At 38.2% G+C, this 17,186-nt stretch overlaps 1 protein-coding gene across 1 annotated transcript in view; it reads right to left on the minus strand.

The window, feature by feature from the left end:
* Positions 1-17,186, minus strand: part of VWA8 (von Willebrand factor A domain containing 8) — a 342,760-nt gene that overhangs the window by 185,745 nt on the left and 139,829 nt on the right. The window contains exon 20 of the mRNA XM_045810950.2: positions 7,607-7,678. Coding sequence (XP_045666906.2) covers positions 7,607-7,678 — 72 coding nt within the window. The remainder of the gene's footprint in view (positions 1-7,606; positions 7,679-17,186) is intronic.

The following is a 17,186-nucleotide window of genomic DNA, read 5'->3' on the forward strand; positions in this document are numbered from 1 at the left end:
AAGAACTTTAAAAGAGTGAAAAAATACTACAAAATTTCAGGACACACCACGATTATTTCTATTTGGAGAAGACTAAGAAAGGCTTCACTGAAGAAGAAACATCTGAGCTTTTGAAAACTGGCAGGATTTTCCTTGGCAAAGACGAGGGGAAGCACCGTATGAAGCAAACAATATGAAAAATGGCGGTGGGGGGGGAGCGGAGACAAAAGGGCCTGGTTTACTCTGGGAGGGTAAGAAACTTGAATTTAGAAGAACTAAAATTATAAAAGGAGTTTGGAGCCAGGTCACAGTTTGTTTTGAGTGTCTGTCTATGAAAGAGATTTTTTCTGATAGGCAAGGAGAAGCCACTTATAACTTTTAGCAGGAAAATAAAATTAAGAGTTATTTTCTAATGATCGAACTGAAAAGAATACCTACAGAATTAGCACCGTAAAAACATGAAGCACATGAAAGTCAGGAGCAGAGAAGACATCCTAGATGAAAATCAGCCAGAACTGACTTTTTATTTGTAACACGATAGACTTTTGATAACTGCAAACAATGTGAACTGTGGAATCCAAGGAGAGCTTAAGTATGAAAATTTCACCACACCACTATTATTGGTAAAATGATACAAAGGGCTGGCTCAAAAATGAAGAAAGAAAGAAACAAAAAAACAAGGAAGGAAGGAAGGGAGGAAGGAAGGAGACAAATCTAGCAAATTACTAGATTATATTACTTAGAAGTCATTGTGAATCATTAATTATGTCTCATTAATATAAATTAAAATTTGATGATTTGCTTTGCAATTTTATCTAACATATATATAGATGAAATTTTTATCCCCTAAAATAAAATACTGCATTTTAGAAAGATAACTCTGATGTAAGGGGATACCTGAGCATTTAGAATACTATACTGCTGGAATAGTTCTTCCTTCAAATATCTGATAAAATACAACTGTCTCTCAAAGTTCAAGCATTCTTACATAAAATCATAAGTTTATTCTTAGGGAGTTTTTAAACAACATAAAATTATGCATCTATATGTTGATTCTATAACCCCACACATTCACAATCAATATTTTGTGTATCAAATAGAATACAGCTCTATAAATCAAAAAAAAAAAAAAGAAAATATGGGAAGAGAAGAGGCTGATTCTCAGTAGAGCTGGGACAGAAGAAGCATCACTGACTCAAAAATAAATAGGCATTTCTTTTTTTCCCTCTCTGTAAAGCTAAAATAAATAGAAACGCATGCCATGATTTAAAAAAAAAAAAAAGCCAGCATGAGAACTCTTAATTGCACGAAAAGCACATGTGAAGTTATAATTAAAGTCATGGAAAACAATGCACGTAGCAGCACATGAAAGCCGTTCTACAACACGCAGCATTATGTACTAAGGGACCATCAGACGTGTGTCATTTCAGGCACCTATCCCTTTTGGCTGACAGGCAGCAATTCTGCTTCTCTTATTGGAAAGTTGCCACGCCGTGCCATAAAATCCAACACAGACAACTGAAAGGATTTAAAAAAAATCAATTTTACCCCACCAAAATAAGATGTGGGCTACTTAATATTGTTAGGATAAGTGATGTTTACGGAAATGTTTTCAACTTCCCAACAGTTATAAAATCTTGTCTAATATCAGATTTCTTCGAAAAGATAGTATTATATGGAAAGAAAAGGTGGGACTCGGCTTGAGAAGATGATAAAACTTGAGATACCTCAAGATCGCCACTTACTCTGGAATTTGCTCACTGTAAAAGCTACTCCTGGTAACAGAGCCATCTTTCGAGACATCTCTCAATGTATAACTTCAACTACGAAAAAGTTTCTTTCATGGACTCTGGCCAGTTTCTAGTTTGCAAACAGAAGGCTAGGTGGACTGTATGTATCTATAGACAGTTTGTATTAAAAGCATTCATCACACTTTATTGTGTAATTATACCAACCCACTGCTGGCTTCTTTGCCCATATTGAATCCCCAAAGCTATACTTCTGACTTTTTTTTTTTTTTTGAGCAGTCATCACGTAATGTTTTAGAAAGAGAAAGAAAGGAGCCTGATCAACTGCTAAAAATAGTTTACTTAGGTTCAAAATAAATCATGTGGGGGTGCCTGGGTGGCTCAGTCAGTTAAGCGGCTACTCAGGTCCTGATCCCAGGGTCCTGGGTTTGAGCCCTGTGTGAGCTCCCTGCTCAGTGGGGAGTCTGCTTCTCCACTCCTTCTGCCCCTCCCCCTGCTCGTGCTCTCTCTCTCTCTCTCAAATAAATAAAACCTTAAAAAAAATAAAAATAAAACGAAGTAAATCATGTGATTAAAATAGGCATTTTCTTACTTGTCATTTTGCATTTGAGTGAAAACACCAGTGACATCACCCCATGAGAGTCAGCAGTCCTCAACCTACCAGCTCTACCTTACTTGCCTGTCTTTTTCCTTTTTCTGTTATTTTGTTTCACAAGATAGAATTGTATGCAGGTGAGAAGGGGCACAGAATACTGAGAGGTGCTGAAATGCCACTGATAAATGAAGCAAGGCATTTTTAAACCTATTGATGAAGGGCCAGAGTTACTATGGCTACGAAAGCACACATTCCTGAAAAAGAAATCTCCTAGATGATCAGAACTCTGAGGCAAGCGCAGGGAAAGAGAACACAAAACTCCATCCCATCCTTAGCAAGACCCATCTCTGTGGGGTTCTTGCTGTGCATTTGCCAACAAATACTGCAGGTGGCTTCACACTGCCTTGCCCGTACCAAATGGAAGCCGTCGAGAGTCTAACTCTAATGAAGCTGGAGGGTATTATGCGAAGTGAAATAAGCCAGACAGAGAAAGACAAATACTGTGTGATATCACTCATAAATGTAGAATCTAAACAACAACAACAACAAAAAGTGGAACTCAGAAACAGAGCAGAGAAGTGGCTGAGGGTGGGGTAACAGGGAGAGGTAGGTAAAAGGGACCGAATTCACCTATAAGATGAAGAGGCTCTGAGGATCTAATGTGTAACACGGTGACTATAGTTGATAACACTGCACTGCATGGTAACATGTGAGAAGAGAGTAGAACTTAAACATTCTTAGGACAAAAGAAAAGTAAATATGTGAGGTAATGGATGTGTTTAATTAACTAGATGGGAGGAGTCCTGTCACAATGTTTATGTATATATCAAATCCTCACGTTGTACCCTTTAAATATATTACAATTTTGACAATTATATCTCAATAAAGCTGGGAGAGAAAAAGAGTCAAACGATAGAATCTTGCTCAGATCTTAACACCAATGTTAGCTTTTGAAAACAAGTTTGAAAGGAACTGAAATTGGCTAGAGTATTTAAAAAGTTCTGTTTAGATTTTAACTAGCCACTTTGGTTCAATTTCTACTCCTTGGCCTGATAAATGTAAGCATGCACAAGATTATGTGTCACTTAATTAGCTAAACACTAATTAGTATTTAGTTATTATTAGAAACTTAAAAATAATTACTATTTCATTATTCTGTCCTAGTGATAACGCTGCCAGTCTCTGATCCTGTCAGTATATAAACCTATCCAGTTGAATGGGCCACTTAACTTACTCTCTTACGTAGGCACTCCCTAGATTCTAATTTATTTGTTTCCCTCACTGACAGTTGCAAATTTACAAAATAAGGAATTTAGTCAATATCTTAGACTCTCTGAAAATAATCCAACTAAACCTGAATTTTATTATTAATATTATTTAAAGATTTTATTTATTTATTTGAAAGAGTAAGAAAGAGAGAGAGAGAGCATGACCGGGGGTGGGGGGCGCCGCAGAGGGAGAAGCAGACTCCCTGCTGAGCAGTGAGCCCAATGCAGGGCTCGATCCCAGGACTCTGGGATCATGACCTGAGCCGAAGGAAGACGCTTAATAAACCAAGCCACACAGGCACCCTCTAAACTTGAATTTTAAATTCATACTACTTCTAAATCATTTTGACTACTCATTAGGAATTTATTCTTGGTAGTCCTCTAAAATCTGGTAACTTATTCAGCAAACATTTGTTGAATGTCTACTGTATGCTAGTCAAAAATAACTAAAGCTTTTCTCAAGGGGTTCTCTCTCTGTTTAGTAGAGAGATGGCAGGTAGATATGTAAGTCTAAGGCAAGCCAAAAGAAATTGACAACTGGGCTGCTATAACAGCTCAGGGAATGGGGCCAAAGCTCAGGCCTGTGTTCAGGAAGACTTTATTAAAGAAGCATATTATAGAATATTACAGCCAGAGGGACCTTATAAAATACCAATTCCAATCCCATCATTTTACAGATAAGGGGAAAAAGAGAGAGAGAGAGAAGAGAAAAGAAAAAGCCCATTAAAGTAATAGCAATCTATCCAATATCACCTAGAGAACTGAAAAGTCTGGATGAGAAGGTAGGTCTCTGGATTTCCAGCTTTCTGCTTTTCTGATCCTGTCAGTATATAAACCTATTCAATTGAATGGAGCACTTAACTATTTATTCTCTTAAGTAGGCACTCCCTAGAGTCTATCTAATTTATTTGTTTCCTTCACTGACAGTTTCAAATTTACAAAATAAGAATTCAGTCAATGCTAGTACATTGCCACTCTGGGATTGGAAGGATTTCAAAAGGCAAAGATAAGGGAAAGAAGAGAGCGTGTTAGTAAGATCAAAGGCTGGGATATGATCAGAAGATATGTTTGGAAAACAATGTGAAATGTATCTGAGGACAAGAGTTTTAGGGGAGGAATAGGACAGGCTGCAAGCAGGGTGGGATTAGACATGGAGGACATCAAATGGCAGGAGGACATCAAATGACAGTCTAAAAGAGTTCATCTTGTTCACGAGATAATTCAATGGACACAGCAGCAGAATTTACTTAGCAAATCTGTAAGTTCCTTCAACATTGGTACTCTTATATGACACTGATGGTCTTAGAGGTTTCTAATGAATGAACAAAAGACTCTTCTGATATGAAAAAGGCCAATTAAACATAGCAAATTTATACTGGATACAATCTCCCTCTGTCAATTTTTCTTTCTCCAAAGCAGAGGGTGACAGAACAAGGACAAAAGAAGGCAAGCCACTGTGATCTGCTAATGAAAGGTGCAGTTTATGACAGCAGTGATTGAGAGACGTTTGTGATATCCCATGCCTCCAGCCTTGCTCCTGAGAATCCTCAACTTGCCAGCTCTACCCAGTGGTTGCTGAGCCAACCTGAGGCAAGGCTGAAAATCAGTGGGATCTCCTACCCTCACCAGGTGCTGGGGTCCAGGCATGGACCTACAGAGCGGTAGCTGCTCTGTGCTCCACCCCACTGCCTAGCCCTTTGTCCTATTGTCTTGTTCTCTTCTTTGGGACTGGAAATAGGCTAGAGGGAGCATATTGGATTTCCCACCAACATTCGTATAGTGCTCGAGACTAATTTCAAAGCACACCGCCCCTTTTTCATTTATCATACAGTAGAAGCAAACCTCTGTTCCACCTCACCTTCATTCAGCATAGCTCTCCTCAGTCCCCCAGAGGTCAGAGTTTGCTTCCTGTCTTTCTGGTTACCGGCTAGGTTCTAACTATAACCTTTCAACCTAGACAACTCTTGTGAAATCCTGACTTTATCACCTGCTCGACTGTAAACTCTGCCTTTGCCAAGAAACTCCTACTGCATCCCACCCACTAAACCCTTATGGAATCAGTATAATCTAGAATATTTCAAAGCTGCTTGAACATCATAGCTTGACCTCTAGGACCTTCCTTTTGCAAGCCTGCTCCTCGGCAAAATGATTCCTCAAGCCCCAGCTCTGAATATTCTCAGTCTATTCTTTGCCATGCTGGTCTGCTCCTGCCAGCAGTCTGTGTCCGAGGCCATCCAGGTAATGGCAGAAGTCCCGGGAAGGACAAACTGAGTGCACCAGCTTTAACCACTTGTAAGAAGTTTGTAAAATACCCTGTGCTATATAGTCAGCATTTTCTGAAGTGAAAGAAGAGTCACCACTTCTCAGAGATGGATGACAATTTGCCTTCCTGGGCTTTGAAATCAAGGTCTGAATACGGGACTGTTGACTGCTCTCCATCCTCCCACTCTGGCATAGATACTCATCAGGAAAAATGATTTTTCAGGAAATAAACGTAGGGAGTACTTTTGAAATAGTGAAAAAAAACCCTGTGAATAATTTATCACTCTTCTTTTAATTCTTATTTAGAAAAAAGTGAAACAATAAAATATTAAAGCCCTTTAAACAGAGTGATACACAAATTTAATTTTCACTGAGCACCTCCTCTGAGCCAGGCGCTGTGTGAGGTTTCTTCCACGCATTACCTCACGTGGCTCTTACCTGAGTGCGTGCTATTTTCACGTCCAGGTTAGATATCAGGGAACTGAGCCTTGGTAAGATAAGCAATTTACCCACAGTCACAGCCATCCGAGAAAGGGTTCCTACTACACCTCTAACTCCCAAACCTGTGTACCCAATCAGTAAGCCATTCAATTGGCCCATTTTTATTTAAAAACAAAAACAAACAAACAAAAAAAACCACTTTAAAATTATACGTTTGAGGGACTAAATATACAAAGAATATGTATTGTTTTTATAAGTTAAAAGAAAAAGGAAAAATAAAGACCAAATTCCTTCTGAAAGTTTATTGTTAATTTAAGACCAATTTAAAAAACCAAAGTTGCTGTTCACTGTGAATCTGATAATTCAATTGGGGAACATTATCAGAACCTTCTAAATAGAAAATTTCCATCCACTGCCTCCATAAACACATGCTGAATATCCACAAAGTGGCAGACACTGTTCTAGGAACTGAGGATACAGAGATAAGCAAGAGAACTATGGTTCCTGCCCTTGAGGATCACACAGATAAGCTGGAAAGACAATCATTCTATGTATGTAAACAGAGTAATAGGACTAGTGTGATGACACGGAGACAGAAGGGTGTAAAAGTAGGGGAAACCTAGCTCAGCTAGGGACAAGGGAAGACCCCTCAGGAGCCAGAGAAAGGGGGTGGAGAAGGGGACTGAGAGTGCTCCATGTAGAGAAGAGCATGCACCAAAGACTAGGGCAGAGAGAAGAAACTGAAGGAAGTTCAGAGTGGTTCAACCTACCACCGAGCGAGACAAAGGAAGGAGCAACGCTTAGGACTAGAAAGGCAGGCAGAGGCCAGACCCTGTAGGACACCAATAGCCATATTGAAGACTATACCTAAGAGCAATGGGAAGTCAATTTAAGCAAAAAAGAGAGACTTAGTCAGATTTTAGTTCGATAAGTATCAATCTGGCTGCAGAGTTAAGAGTAGATCAGAGTAGGAGTAAGGTTGAGGTAGAGCTATATTAGCAAAGGACTGCTGTAGTCCAGGTATTAGGCGATGATGAGCTGGGCTAGGGTGACAGATGTGGGAAAGAAGAGTCGATATTCATGAGGCAGAATGGACAGAACTTGATGGGTGACTAAATGGTGATTTCAGCTCTGAGGTAATTCTAAATTGTAGAAGGTGGAAGATGCTCTGTACTTAATTAAAGCAGTCATTTAGCTGGGAAAAAAGAATCACCTCTAAAAACATATTCCAACAAGGAAAAGAAACTTACTGCTCTCAAGCTGTTATTATCATTTATACATTAGTACCTGAGTTCCAGCCATACATAACTCACCTGGTTACCAACCAATAATAGGTGTTCTCCGAGAAGAAAGTCTTTCAGCATGTCTTCCATCACTATCATGTGCTAGAGAAAAAAAAAACCTAGAAGTTAATTGTGTTTTGTATAATTAAGATGAAATATAAAGTTAATAAAGACATTGTCATGCCAGGTAAGTAAAGCATCTAGCGTTCCAGTTCAAGACGGCAGCGTAGGAAGATCCTGAACTCACCTCCTCCCGTGGACATGCAGACTGTACAGCAACATACGAAAAAATTTCCTCTTAGAAAAATCTAAAAGCTAGCTGACTGATGGCTATGCAAATGAGAAGAAAACCATCAGAGCAGGTAGGAGAGGCTGAGACATAGTCTCCCCACAAACCTCACCCCTAGTGCCGCATCCTATAACTGGGAAGGAACTCAAAACCTGGAGCTTCTCCCGGAGGAATGAAGGGTTCAAACCCCACATTGAGCATCCCAACTTTTAAGACATACACTTGAGAGATGAGCCCCCAAAACATCTAATTTTGAAAACCAACAGGGCTCACATCCTGAGACCCACAAGACTCTAGTGATCCGAGACACTGACCTGCCCCAGGGCCCAGCTCAGAGGCAGCTGACTGTGCCCAGACTTAAAGTGAAGGAAGCGCACCTGCTTACGTCAAAGCATTGGCCTGAGGGACAGGCATCTAATTTAACACATGCATGTAGAAGCCTGATGGAACACTCTCTGGGGATGGAGATTGGCAGGTGCTATCTTTGTGCTCTCCCTTTGCTGTGATTCGGAGCACCAGAATCTCCTGGAAAAGACCTTTTATGTTTGTCTGGTGCCTCAATTTCTCCGGCTGCCACCTAGGAGTCACCTCTTGATCACCTGGCTCTGGAGGCCAGGGGAGCCTGCACTCCTGGTCCCATACGACTATGATAATCAGTGTCACCCAGAAAAGAGTTCATACTTCTGTCTGGCACCTTGATTTTTGCAACTGCTGCCAAAAGATACCTCTACATCGCCTAGCTCTGGTGGCCAGTGGGGCTTACACTTGTGGGTCCCACAGTACTGTAACCAAAGGACAAAGAGTTCTTAAACAGCTACCACCCCCAGGGCACAGCAATAGGCAACAAACCCAGGAGCTCAGTCTTTCAATGAAGGAGGGCTATAAGCTAATCATCATGACTGGGGCCAGAGGGGCAGAATTTACTTAAACATGCATCTTGGGTCTAGCTCTAATCCTTTCTAGAGACCTCAGAGGGCAGATGGTATCTTTGTGCTCCCCCTCCATCATGCTCCAAAGCACTAATGTATCCTAGAGGGGAGATTTAAACATACCATGTGTCCTGGTTTGTATGTCTGGTGCCCTGTAATACTCTGTAGATGCTCCTTAATCACATGGTGGCTAGGGAGGCTTGTATTTCTGGGTCCCAGGGGGCTGTGGCAATCGTAAAGATGGCTCTTGGCAGGCTACCAGCCCAGGACACTGCAGAGACAGTGGCCTGAGGCAGAGTCCTCAGTCTTCTGTGAAGGAGGCCTCTTTGCTTGTCCTGGAGCTTCAGCCAGGAGCAAGCTTCAGGTCTGGCATACACTGAAAGGCCTATGGAGCACTCTCAAGGAATACAGACTGTGGAAGCCATCTTGGCTCTCTTTCTCTCTCGGCCTTGTTCCAGTTCGTCAGTATCACCCAGAAAAGGGCTTATACACTTGTCTGGAGCCCCGATCTCTGTGGCTGTCACCCAGTGGACACCTCCAGATCACCTAGTTTTTGCGGTCAGTGGGGCTTACACTTGTGATACACAGGACTGTATTTGCACATTTTTAAAAGCTGACACCTGAGGATGTGGTTTCCAGTCAGCCCAAATCTAAGTGCTGAGATCCTCCCATATGAGACACGGAAATCTTGGCGCATCCTCAATTACTAGGAACTATTAAAAATATAATGGGCAGCATGGACAAGCACAAAGATTTAAGAGACAATCAAGAGCTAACGCAGGGTTGAATAACAAGGTTCATCTGCATGAGGCCACTCTTGAAAGACTGGGAGAAGCAGTCATCTCACATACTGTATAGAAATCAACAGAGTCAAACAAAATGAAATAACAGAGGATATGTTCCAAATGGAAGAACAAGATAAAACCTCAGAGACAAAACTTTAATAAAATGAGTTAAGTAACTCATCTGATAAAGAGTTCAAAGTAATGGTCATAAAGATGCTCACCAAACTGAGAAGAATGGATGGATGCAGTAAGAACTTCAATAAAGAAATAGAAAATATTAAAACAAAAAAGTGTCAAACAGAAGTCACAATGTTGAAGAATACAATATCTGAACTAAAAAGGTTCAACAACAGACCAGATGAAGCAAAAGAAAGGATCACTCAACTCAAAGACCAGGCAGTGGAACTAACCCAATCAAACCATCAAAAAGAAAAAAGAATTACAAAAAGTAAAGATAGTTTAAGGGACTTAAGGGACAACATCGAATGGACTAACATTTGCACCACATGGCCCCAGGAAGGAGAAGAGAGAGAGGAAGAGGCAGAAATTTTATTTGAAAATATAATGGCTGAAAACTTTCCTAATTCAGGGAAGGAAACAGACATCCAGATGCAGAAATCCCAGCAATTCCAAATAAAAGGAACCTAAAGAGACCTACACCATGACACGTTATAATTAAAATGTCAAAAGTAAAAGACAAGAAGAGAATATTAAAAGCAGCAAGAGAAAAAACAACCTGTTACATACAAGGGAACACACACAAGGCAATCAGTAGAGTTTTCAGCAGTAACGTTGCATGCCAGTAGGGAGTGGCATGATATATTTCAAGGACTGAAAAAAACCTTGCCAACCAAGAATACTCTACCTGGCAAAGTTATCACTCTGAAGTGAAAAACAGATAAAGAGTTTTCCAGATAAGCTAAAGCTAAATGAGTCATCACCACTAACCCAACCTTACAAGAAATGTTACAAGGACTTTAAACTGAAAAGAAAGGGTGCTAATTAGTATTAAGAACACATACGAAAATAAATCTCACTGGAAAGGTAAATGTATAGTAAAGATAGTGGATTAATCACTCATAAAGATAGTATGAAGATTAAAAGCCAAAAGTAGTAAAATAGCTATAATCATAATAATTAGTTAAGGGATATGCAAGATAAAAAATGTAAGATGTGACAGTAAAAACATAAAACACAAAGGGGATGAGCAAGAATGTTGAGATTTACAACAAGATTAAACTTAAGTTGTTATCAACTTAAAATAGTCTGTTGCAGATATATTATATGTAAGACTTATGGTCACTACAAAGAAATAACCTATAGCATATTCATAAAAAATAAAAAGAGAATATAAACATAACATTAAAGAAAGCCAACAAACCACAAAAGGAGAGAAAGAAAAGAAGAAACAGAGAAGAACCACAAAAAGAGCCAGAAAACAATTAACAAAATGACAATAAACACATGCCTATTAATAATTACTCTGAATGTAAATGGCCTAAATTTTCCAATCAAAAGACATAGAGTGGTGAAATGGATAAAATACCAAGACTCATCTATAAGCTGTCTACAAGAGATTCATTTTAGATGTAAAAATACACAGACTCAAAGTGAAGAGATGAGAAAAGATATTTCGTGCAAGTGGAAACCAAAAGAAAGTGGAAGTAGCTGTACTCATAGAAAGCATATTACTAGTAAGTAAATTGAGCCTTTAATCAAAAAGCTCTCAACAAATGAAAGTCCAGTCCAGACGGCTCTACTAGTGAATTCCACCAAACATTCAGAGAAGAATTAATACCAGTCCTTCTCAAACAATTCCAAAAAATAGAAGGGAATGCTTCAGAACCAGCATTATCCTGATACCAAAACCAGACAAGGAAGAAAAATTACAGGTCAATATCCTTAATGAACATAGATGGAAAAACCCTCAATGAAATATTAGCAAGCCATAATTTAACAATACATTAAAAGAATCATACACTATGATCAAGTGGGAATTACTGCAGGGATGCAAGGATGGTTCAACATCTGCAAATCAGTCAATGTGATATACCACATTAACAAAGTGAAGGATAAAAATCACAATCATTGCAACAGATGCAGAAAAAGCATCTGACAAAATTCAACATCCATTTATGACTAAAAAAAAAAAACCCTCTCGAGGGGCGTCTGGGTGGCACAGCGGTTAAGCGTCTATCTTCGGCTCAGGGCGTGATCCCGGCATTGTGGGATCGAGCCCCACATCAGGCTCCTCCGCTATGAGCCTGCTTCTTCCTCTCCCACTCCCCCTGCTTGTGTTCCCTCTCTTGCTGGCTGTCTCTATCTCTGTCAAATAAATAAATAAATAACCTTTAAAAAAAAAAAAAACCTTCTCGAAATAGCAGTATAGAGGGAATATATCTCAACATAATAAAGGTTATATATGACAAGCCCACAGCTAACATCACACTCAATGGTAAAAAGCTCAAAGCTTTTCCTCTAAGATCAGGAACAAGACAAGGATGCCCACTCTTGCCACTTTTATTCAACACAGTACCAGAGAAATTAGGCAAGAAAAAAAAAAGGAATTTGGAAAGGAAGAAGTAAACCTGTCACTATTTGCAGATGGCATGGGATTAGTATATAGAAAACCCTAAAGACACTATCAGAAAGCTGTTAGAATAAACAAATTCAGCAAAGTTGAAAGTTACAAAATCAATACCAAAAAAATCTGTTGTTTTTCTATACACTAGTAATGAACCATCAGAAAGAGAAATTAAGAACACAATCCCACTTACAATTGCATGAACAAGAATAAAATACCTGTGAATAAATTTAAGGAAGTGAAAGACCTGTTATTGAAAACTACAAGACATTAATGAAAGAAACTGAAGACACAAATAAATGGAAAGATATTCCATGTTCATGAATTAGAATAATTAATGGTGTTAAAATGTCATACTACCAGAGTAATCCATGTATTTGATGAAATCCCTATCAAAATTTCAGTGGCATTTTTCACAGAAATGGAACAAACAATCCTAAAATGTATATGGAATCGTAAAAGATCCTAAATAGTCAAAAAGTCATGAGAAAGAAGAACAAAGTTGAAAGCATCACATTTTCTGATTTCAAACTGTATTACAAAGCTATAGTAATTTAAAAAAAGCTATAGTAATCAATAAGAAAGCTGCAGTAATTTAAAAAAGCTATAGTAATCATCAAATTATAATATTGGCAGAAAAAACAGAGAAATAAATCCATGGAACATAATAGAGACCCTAGAAATAAACCCATATGCATCAATGGTCAATTAATTTATGACAAAGGAGTCAAGAATGAAGAAAACAATGGAGAAAAGATAGTCTCTTCAATAAATGGTGTTGGGAAAATGGACAGTCACGTGCAAAAGAATGAAACTGGATCACTATCTTCCACCATACACAAATATTAACACAAAATATATTAAAGACTTGAACGTTAGACTCTGAAACCATAAAACTCCTAGAAGAAAACATAGGTGGTAAGTTCTGTGACATAGGTCTTAGTGATGATTTTAGAATCTGACACCAAAAGCACAAGCAATGAAAGCAAATTTAAACAAGTAGCACTCCATCCAACCAAGCAGCTTCTGCCTAGTGCAGGAAACTATCAACAGAATGAAAAGGCAACCTAGTGAATGGGAGAAAATATTTGCAAATCGTGTATCTGATAAGGGGCTAATATTCAAAACATGTAAAGAACTCATATACCTCAACAGTAAAAAAACCAAACAGTCCAAGTAAAAAATGGGCAGAGGATCTGAATTGACACGTTTGCTAGGAGGACTTACAGAAGACCAGTGGGTACATGGAAAAGTGCTCTACATCACAGTCATCAGAGAAATGTAAATCAAAAGCATAGTAAGATGTCACCTCCCATCTGTTAGAATGGTTATTATAAAAAAGACTAGAAATAACAAGTGTTGGTGAGGATGTGAAGATAAGGGAAACTTTGTGTATTGTTGCTGGAATGTAAATTGATGTAGCCACTACGAAAATCAGTATAGAGGTTCCTCAAAAAATTAAAAATAGAACTACCATATGATCCAGCAATTCCACTTCTGGGTATTCTTTTGAAGAAAATGAAAACACAAATTTGAAAGGATATTTGCACCCCCACATTTACTGCACCATTATTTACAATAGCCAAGGTATGGAAACAACCTACATGTCTACTGATGGATGAATGGATAAAGAAGATGTGGCATATATATACACAATGGAATATTATTCAGCCATAAAAAGAATGAAATCTTGTCACTGTAACAACCCCTTGAGGGCATTATGCTAAGTGAAAAAAGTCAGAGAGAGAAAGACAAATACTGTATGATCTCTTATATATGGAATCTAAAAAATATGTGTGTATATTTGTAATATGTAAACAACGTATATATATATATATATATATATATATATATATATATATATATATATATATATATATATATAACATATATATACTAAAAAAGTAAAATATCCCAGCTCATAGATATAGAAAACATATTGGTGGTTGCTAGAGGCTGGAGGTAGGGGTGGGAAAAATGGGTAAATTGTTTTTATTTTTGATTTTAGTTTAAATAAATTTAATAAAAAGAAAGTAAAACATCTTTTGTAATAGAAAATACTTAAACAATTAGATTTTTTAAAAAAACAAAAATTAATGCTGTGGTTGTAAGTTATATAACCAGTTAGGTTACTGGTACTTAAAACTGAAGTAGTCCACTTAAGCAAGACTAAGCTACTCACAATTACTTCACAGAGTTTTCATAATTTAACTCAAATATATCTTAGCTATTGCTTTATGTAGGGTTGGCTTATAATTAAATTAGTACTTGCTAATAATGTAAATGTACATATGCTTTCCAAAATAACTGGAGATTTCCATGGAACATTTTACACTAACTTGGTCTTAACTATTACCTTCAAAGGATGTATAACTTCAGAATTAGAAATATAGTCTTTAGCTTCCACATTTTTTATTTGAATTAGGACACAATATAATAAAAGAACAAGATTAAAGTTGTTCACAATAGCCACAAAGGAAATTACATTGCTCTTTTATATCTGGAAAAATAGGACAACCATAAGTAGGTCACGAAGGCACATGGGGGGGGGGGCGGGTTGGGGGAAGAAAGATATCCCAGAACAATTCATATTCCTATTTCTTTCTCTTGGTTTTCTGTATCAAAACAGTAAACAGCCTCATAAGGACTGAAGTTATTGAAGCTCCCTATTTGTGGAAAATGCAAATTAACTGTTTGCATTTAATACATGCTACAGATATTTTTCTAGTTTGTTACTTGCTTTTCTTTTTTTAACTTGTTTTATGGATTTTTTTTTGACATCTCAGACATTTTTTTTAACTTGTCAAATTAAGCTGTACTTTCTTTCAGAGCTTTTCTTAGAAAAACAAAGTTTTTTCTTTCCTTCAAAAACATGAGTATTTCCTAATGTTTATCTTTGTAGTTTTTTTTAAATGCTTTCAGATACACCATTGAGTTAGAGTTTTAACAAAGCTCAAAGTAGAATGGGCTTGTCAATTTATTGTCCACTCTGCAACACTTATAAGACTCAAAAGAGACATTGTTAATAATAATGGACAACAAATGTAAAAAAAACTATTTTAGGGACTATCTTAAGCAAGCCAATGTGTATGGTTACCCTACTTAAAAAGGAGTCCTAGAACACCCCATTATTCTGGATTCTAGTGATAATGAGGTCTGGAGACCTCTTCCTTCTAACTAAGATGAAAAGTCAGTGCCCATTTCCAGACAACATTTAAGTCTTCCAGTAACAAAGGGGCTAATCTGCATGAGAAATAGATAGGAGAGTTGGAACAAGCACCTGCAAAGTCAGATAAAAAAGCAATGTAAATACTGAAAAATAATTTTTTTTTTAAAGATTTTATTTATTTATTTATTCGATAGAGATAGAGACAGCCAGCGAGAGAGGGAACACAAGCAGGGGGAGTGGGAGAGGAAGAAGCAGGCTCATAGCGGAAGAGCCTGATGTGGGGCTCGATCCCATAATGCCAGGATCACGCCCTGAGCCGAAGGCAGACGCTTAACCGCTGTGCCACCCAGGCGCCCCTGAAAAATAATTTAAACTATAGTTGTATTCTTCTATACTGTACTCATGTTCTCCTACATCACGCCCTCATTCCATCTAACCAGATTACTCAAATCAACAAACATTAGCTAAGGCTAAGGTCACTGCCTACATAATTCTTCTCTTAACCTCTTGGCCCACTTGAGTACCACAGACAATTTTTTTTTTTAAGATTTTATTTATTTATTTGAGAGAGTGAGAGAGAGAAAGGGAGAGGGAGAAGGAGCAGAGGGAGGGGCAGAGGGAGAAGTGACCCCCCACTGAGGGGGGTGCTCCATCCCAGGACTCCAGGATCATGACCTGAGCTGAAGGCAGACAGACGCTTGACCAACTGAGCTACCCAGGCGCCCCAACCACAATTTCTTAAAAGTTTCCTCTTCCAGTTAATTGTCCATCACTTCTGAATCCCTCCTACCTCTCTAATAATTTCTTTCCATAATCTTTTAGGTTGGATCTTCTCATAGCAATTCCTTAGACAGTGATTTCCCCCATGTTCCTTCATTTGGTCTCTCCCAGTACCTTTTTACATGCTCTCCTCTGGGGTTAATGTTTAGGGCAGAGTAGCTCGGGCCTACTTGTACATGAGCGCCCACCCAAGGGCAAGGGAGGGCTGTGTGAGACTTGGGTATCCACATGTCTGTGCTTGAAGAGCTCCTTCGGACTACTCTCCCTAAATCCTCTCATCCATTCCATTGCTTCAGCTACCAATTCTATGCTGATCTTCAATAGTAAAACTTTCCTCCTCAACTCCAGCCTCATATTCTGAGTGACAATCAAATAATGTTTCCCAGTCTCTTCAACCTCAACGTATCCAAAACTTGTCTCATTATTTTCTTCTCAACTTCATTCTTTATCCTGCATTTTTTATCCCCATTAATAGCATCATTCCCTACCACCTGACCAAACCTCTACTATCATCTTCCTGCATACTTCACTCCTCCCTTACCAAGAGCTGGTTAAACACCAAGTCTAAGCTATCTAGCCACCCAAAAGTCAACAGTATCTATCCCTTCCTTTCTATCCCCGGTTTTCATTAGGTTTTTACATCTCTGGCCTAGATTTTTTATCAGCCAATTTGGCTTCTCTAACTTCAGTCTCTGCTTGAGGCAATGTGCTCTTTACATAACTGACAATCACTACTTTGTTCAAAATCATGTCACTTCTTTTTTCAAAATTCCTTAAATGACTCTTAATACCTTAGAAACAAAGGTTCATCCTTCCTTCCTTTTTTTTTTTCCTAAAGTCTGCTTATTTATTTATTTATTGAGGTATAATTGACATTATAATGTTAAATTAGTTTCAGTTGTACAATATAATTCAACATTTATATATACTGTGAAATGATCACCACCACCTGCCACTTTGCAAAGCTGGTACAATATTATTAATTATATTCCCCTTGCTGTACATTACATCCCCATGACTTCTTTAATTTATAACTGCAAGTCTGTATTTCTTAATTCCCTTCACCAATTTAGC

Source organism: Ursus americanus, chromosome 10 (assembly GCF_024610735.1).
Source record: "Ursus americanus isolate L20-20 chromosome 10, mUrsAme1.1.p, whole genome shotgun sequence".
NCBI classification, from domain to species: domain Eukaryota; kingdom Metazoa; phylum Chordata; class Mammalia; order Carnivora; family Ursidae; genus Ursus; species Ursus americanus.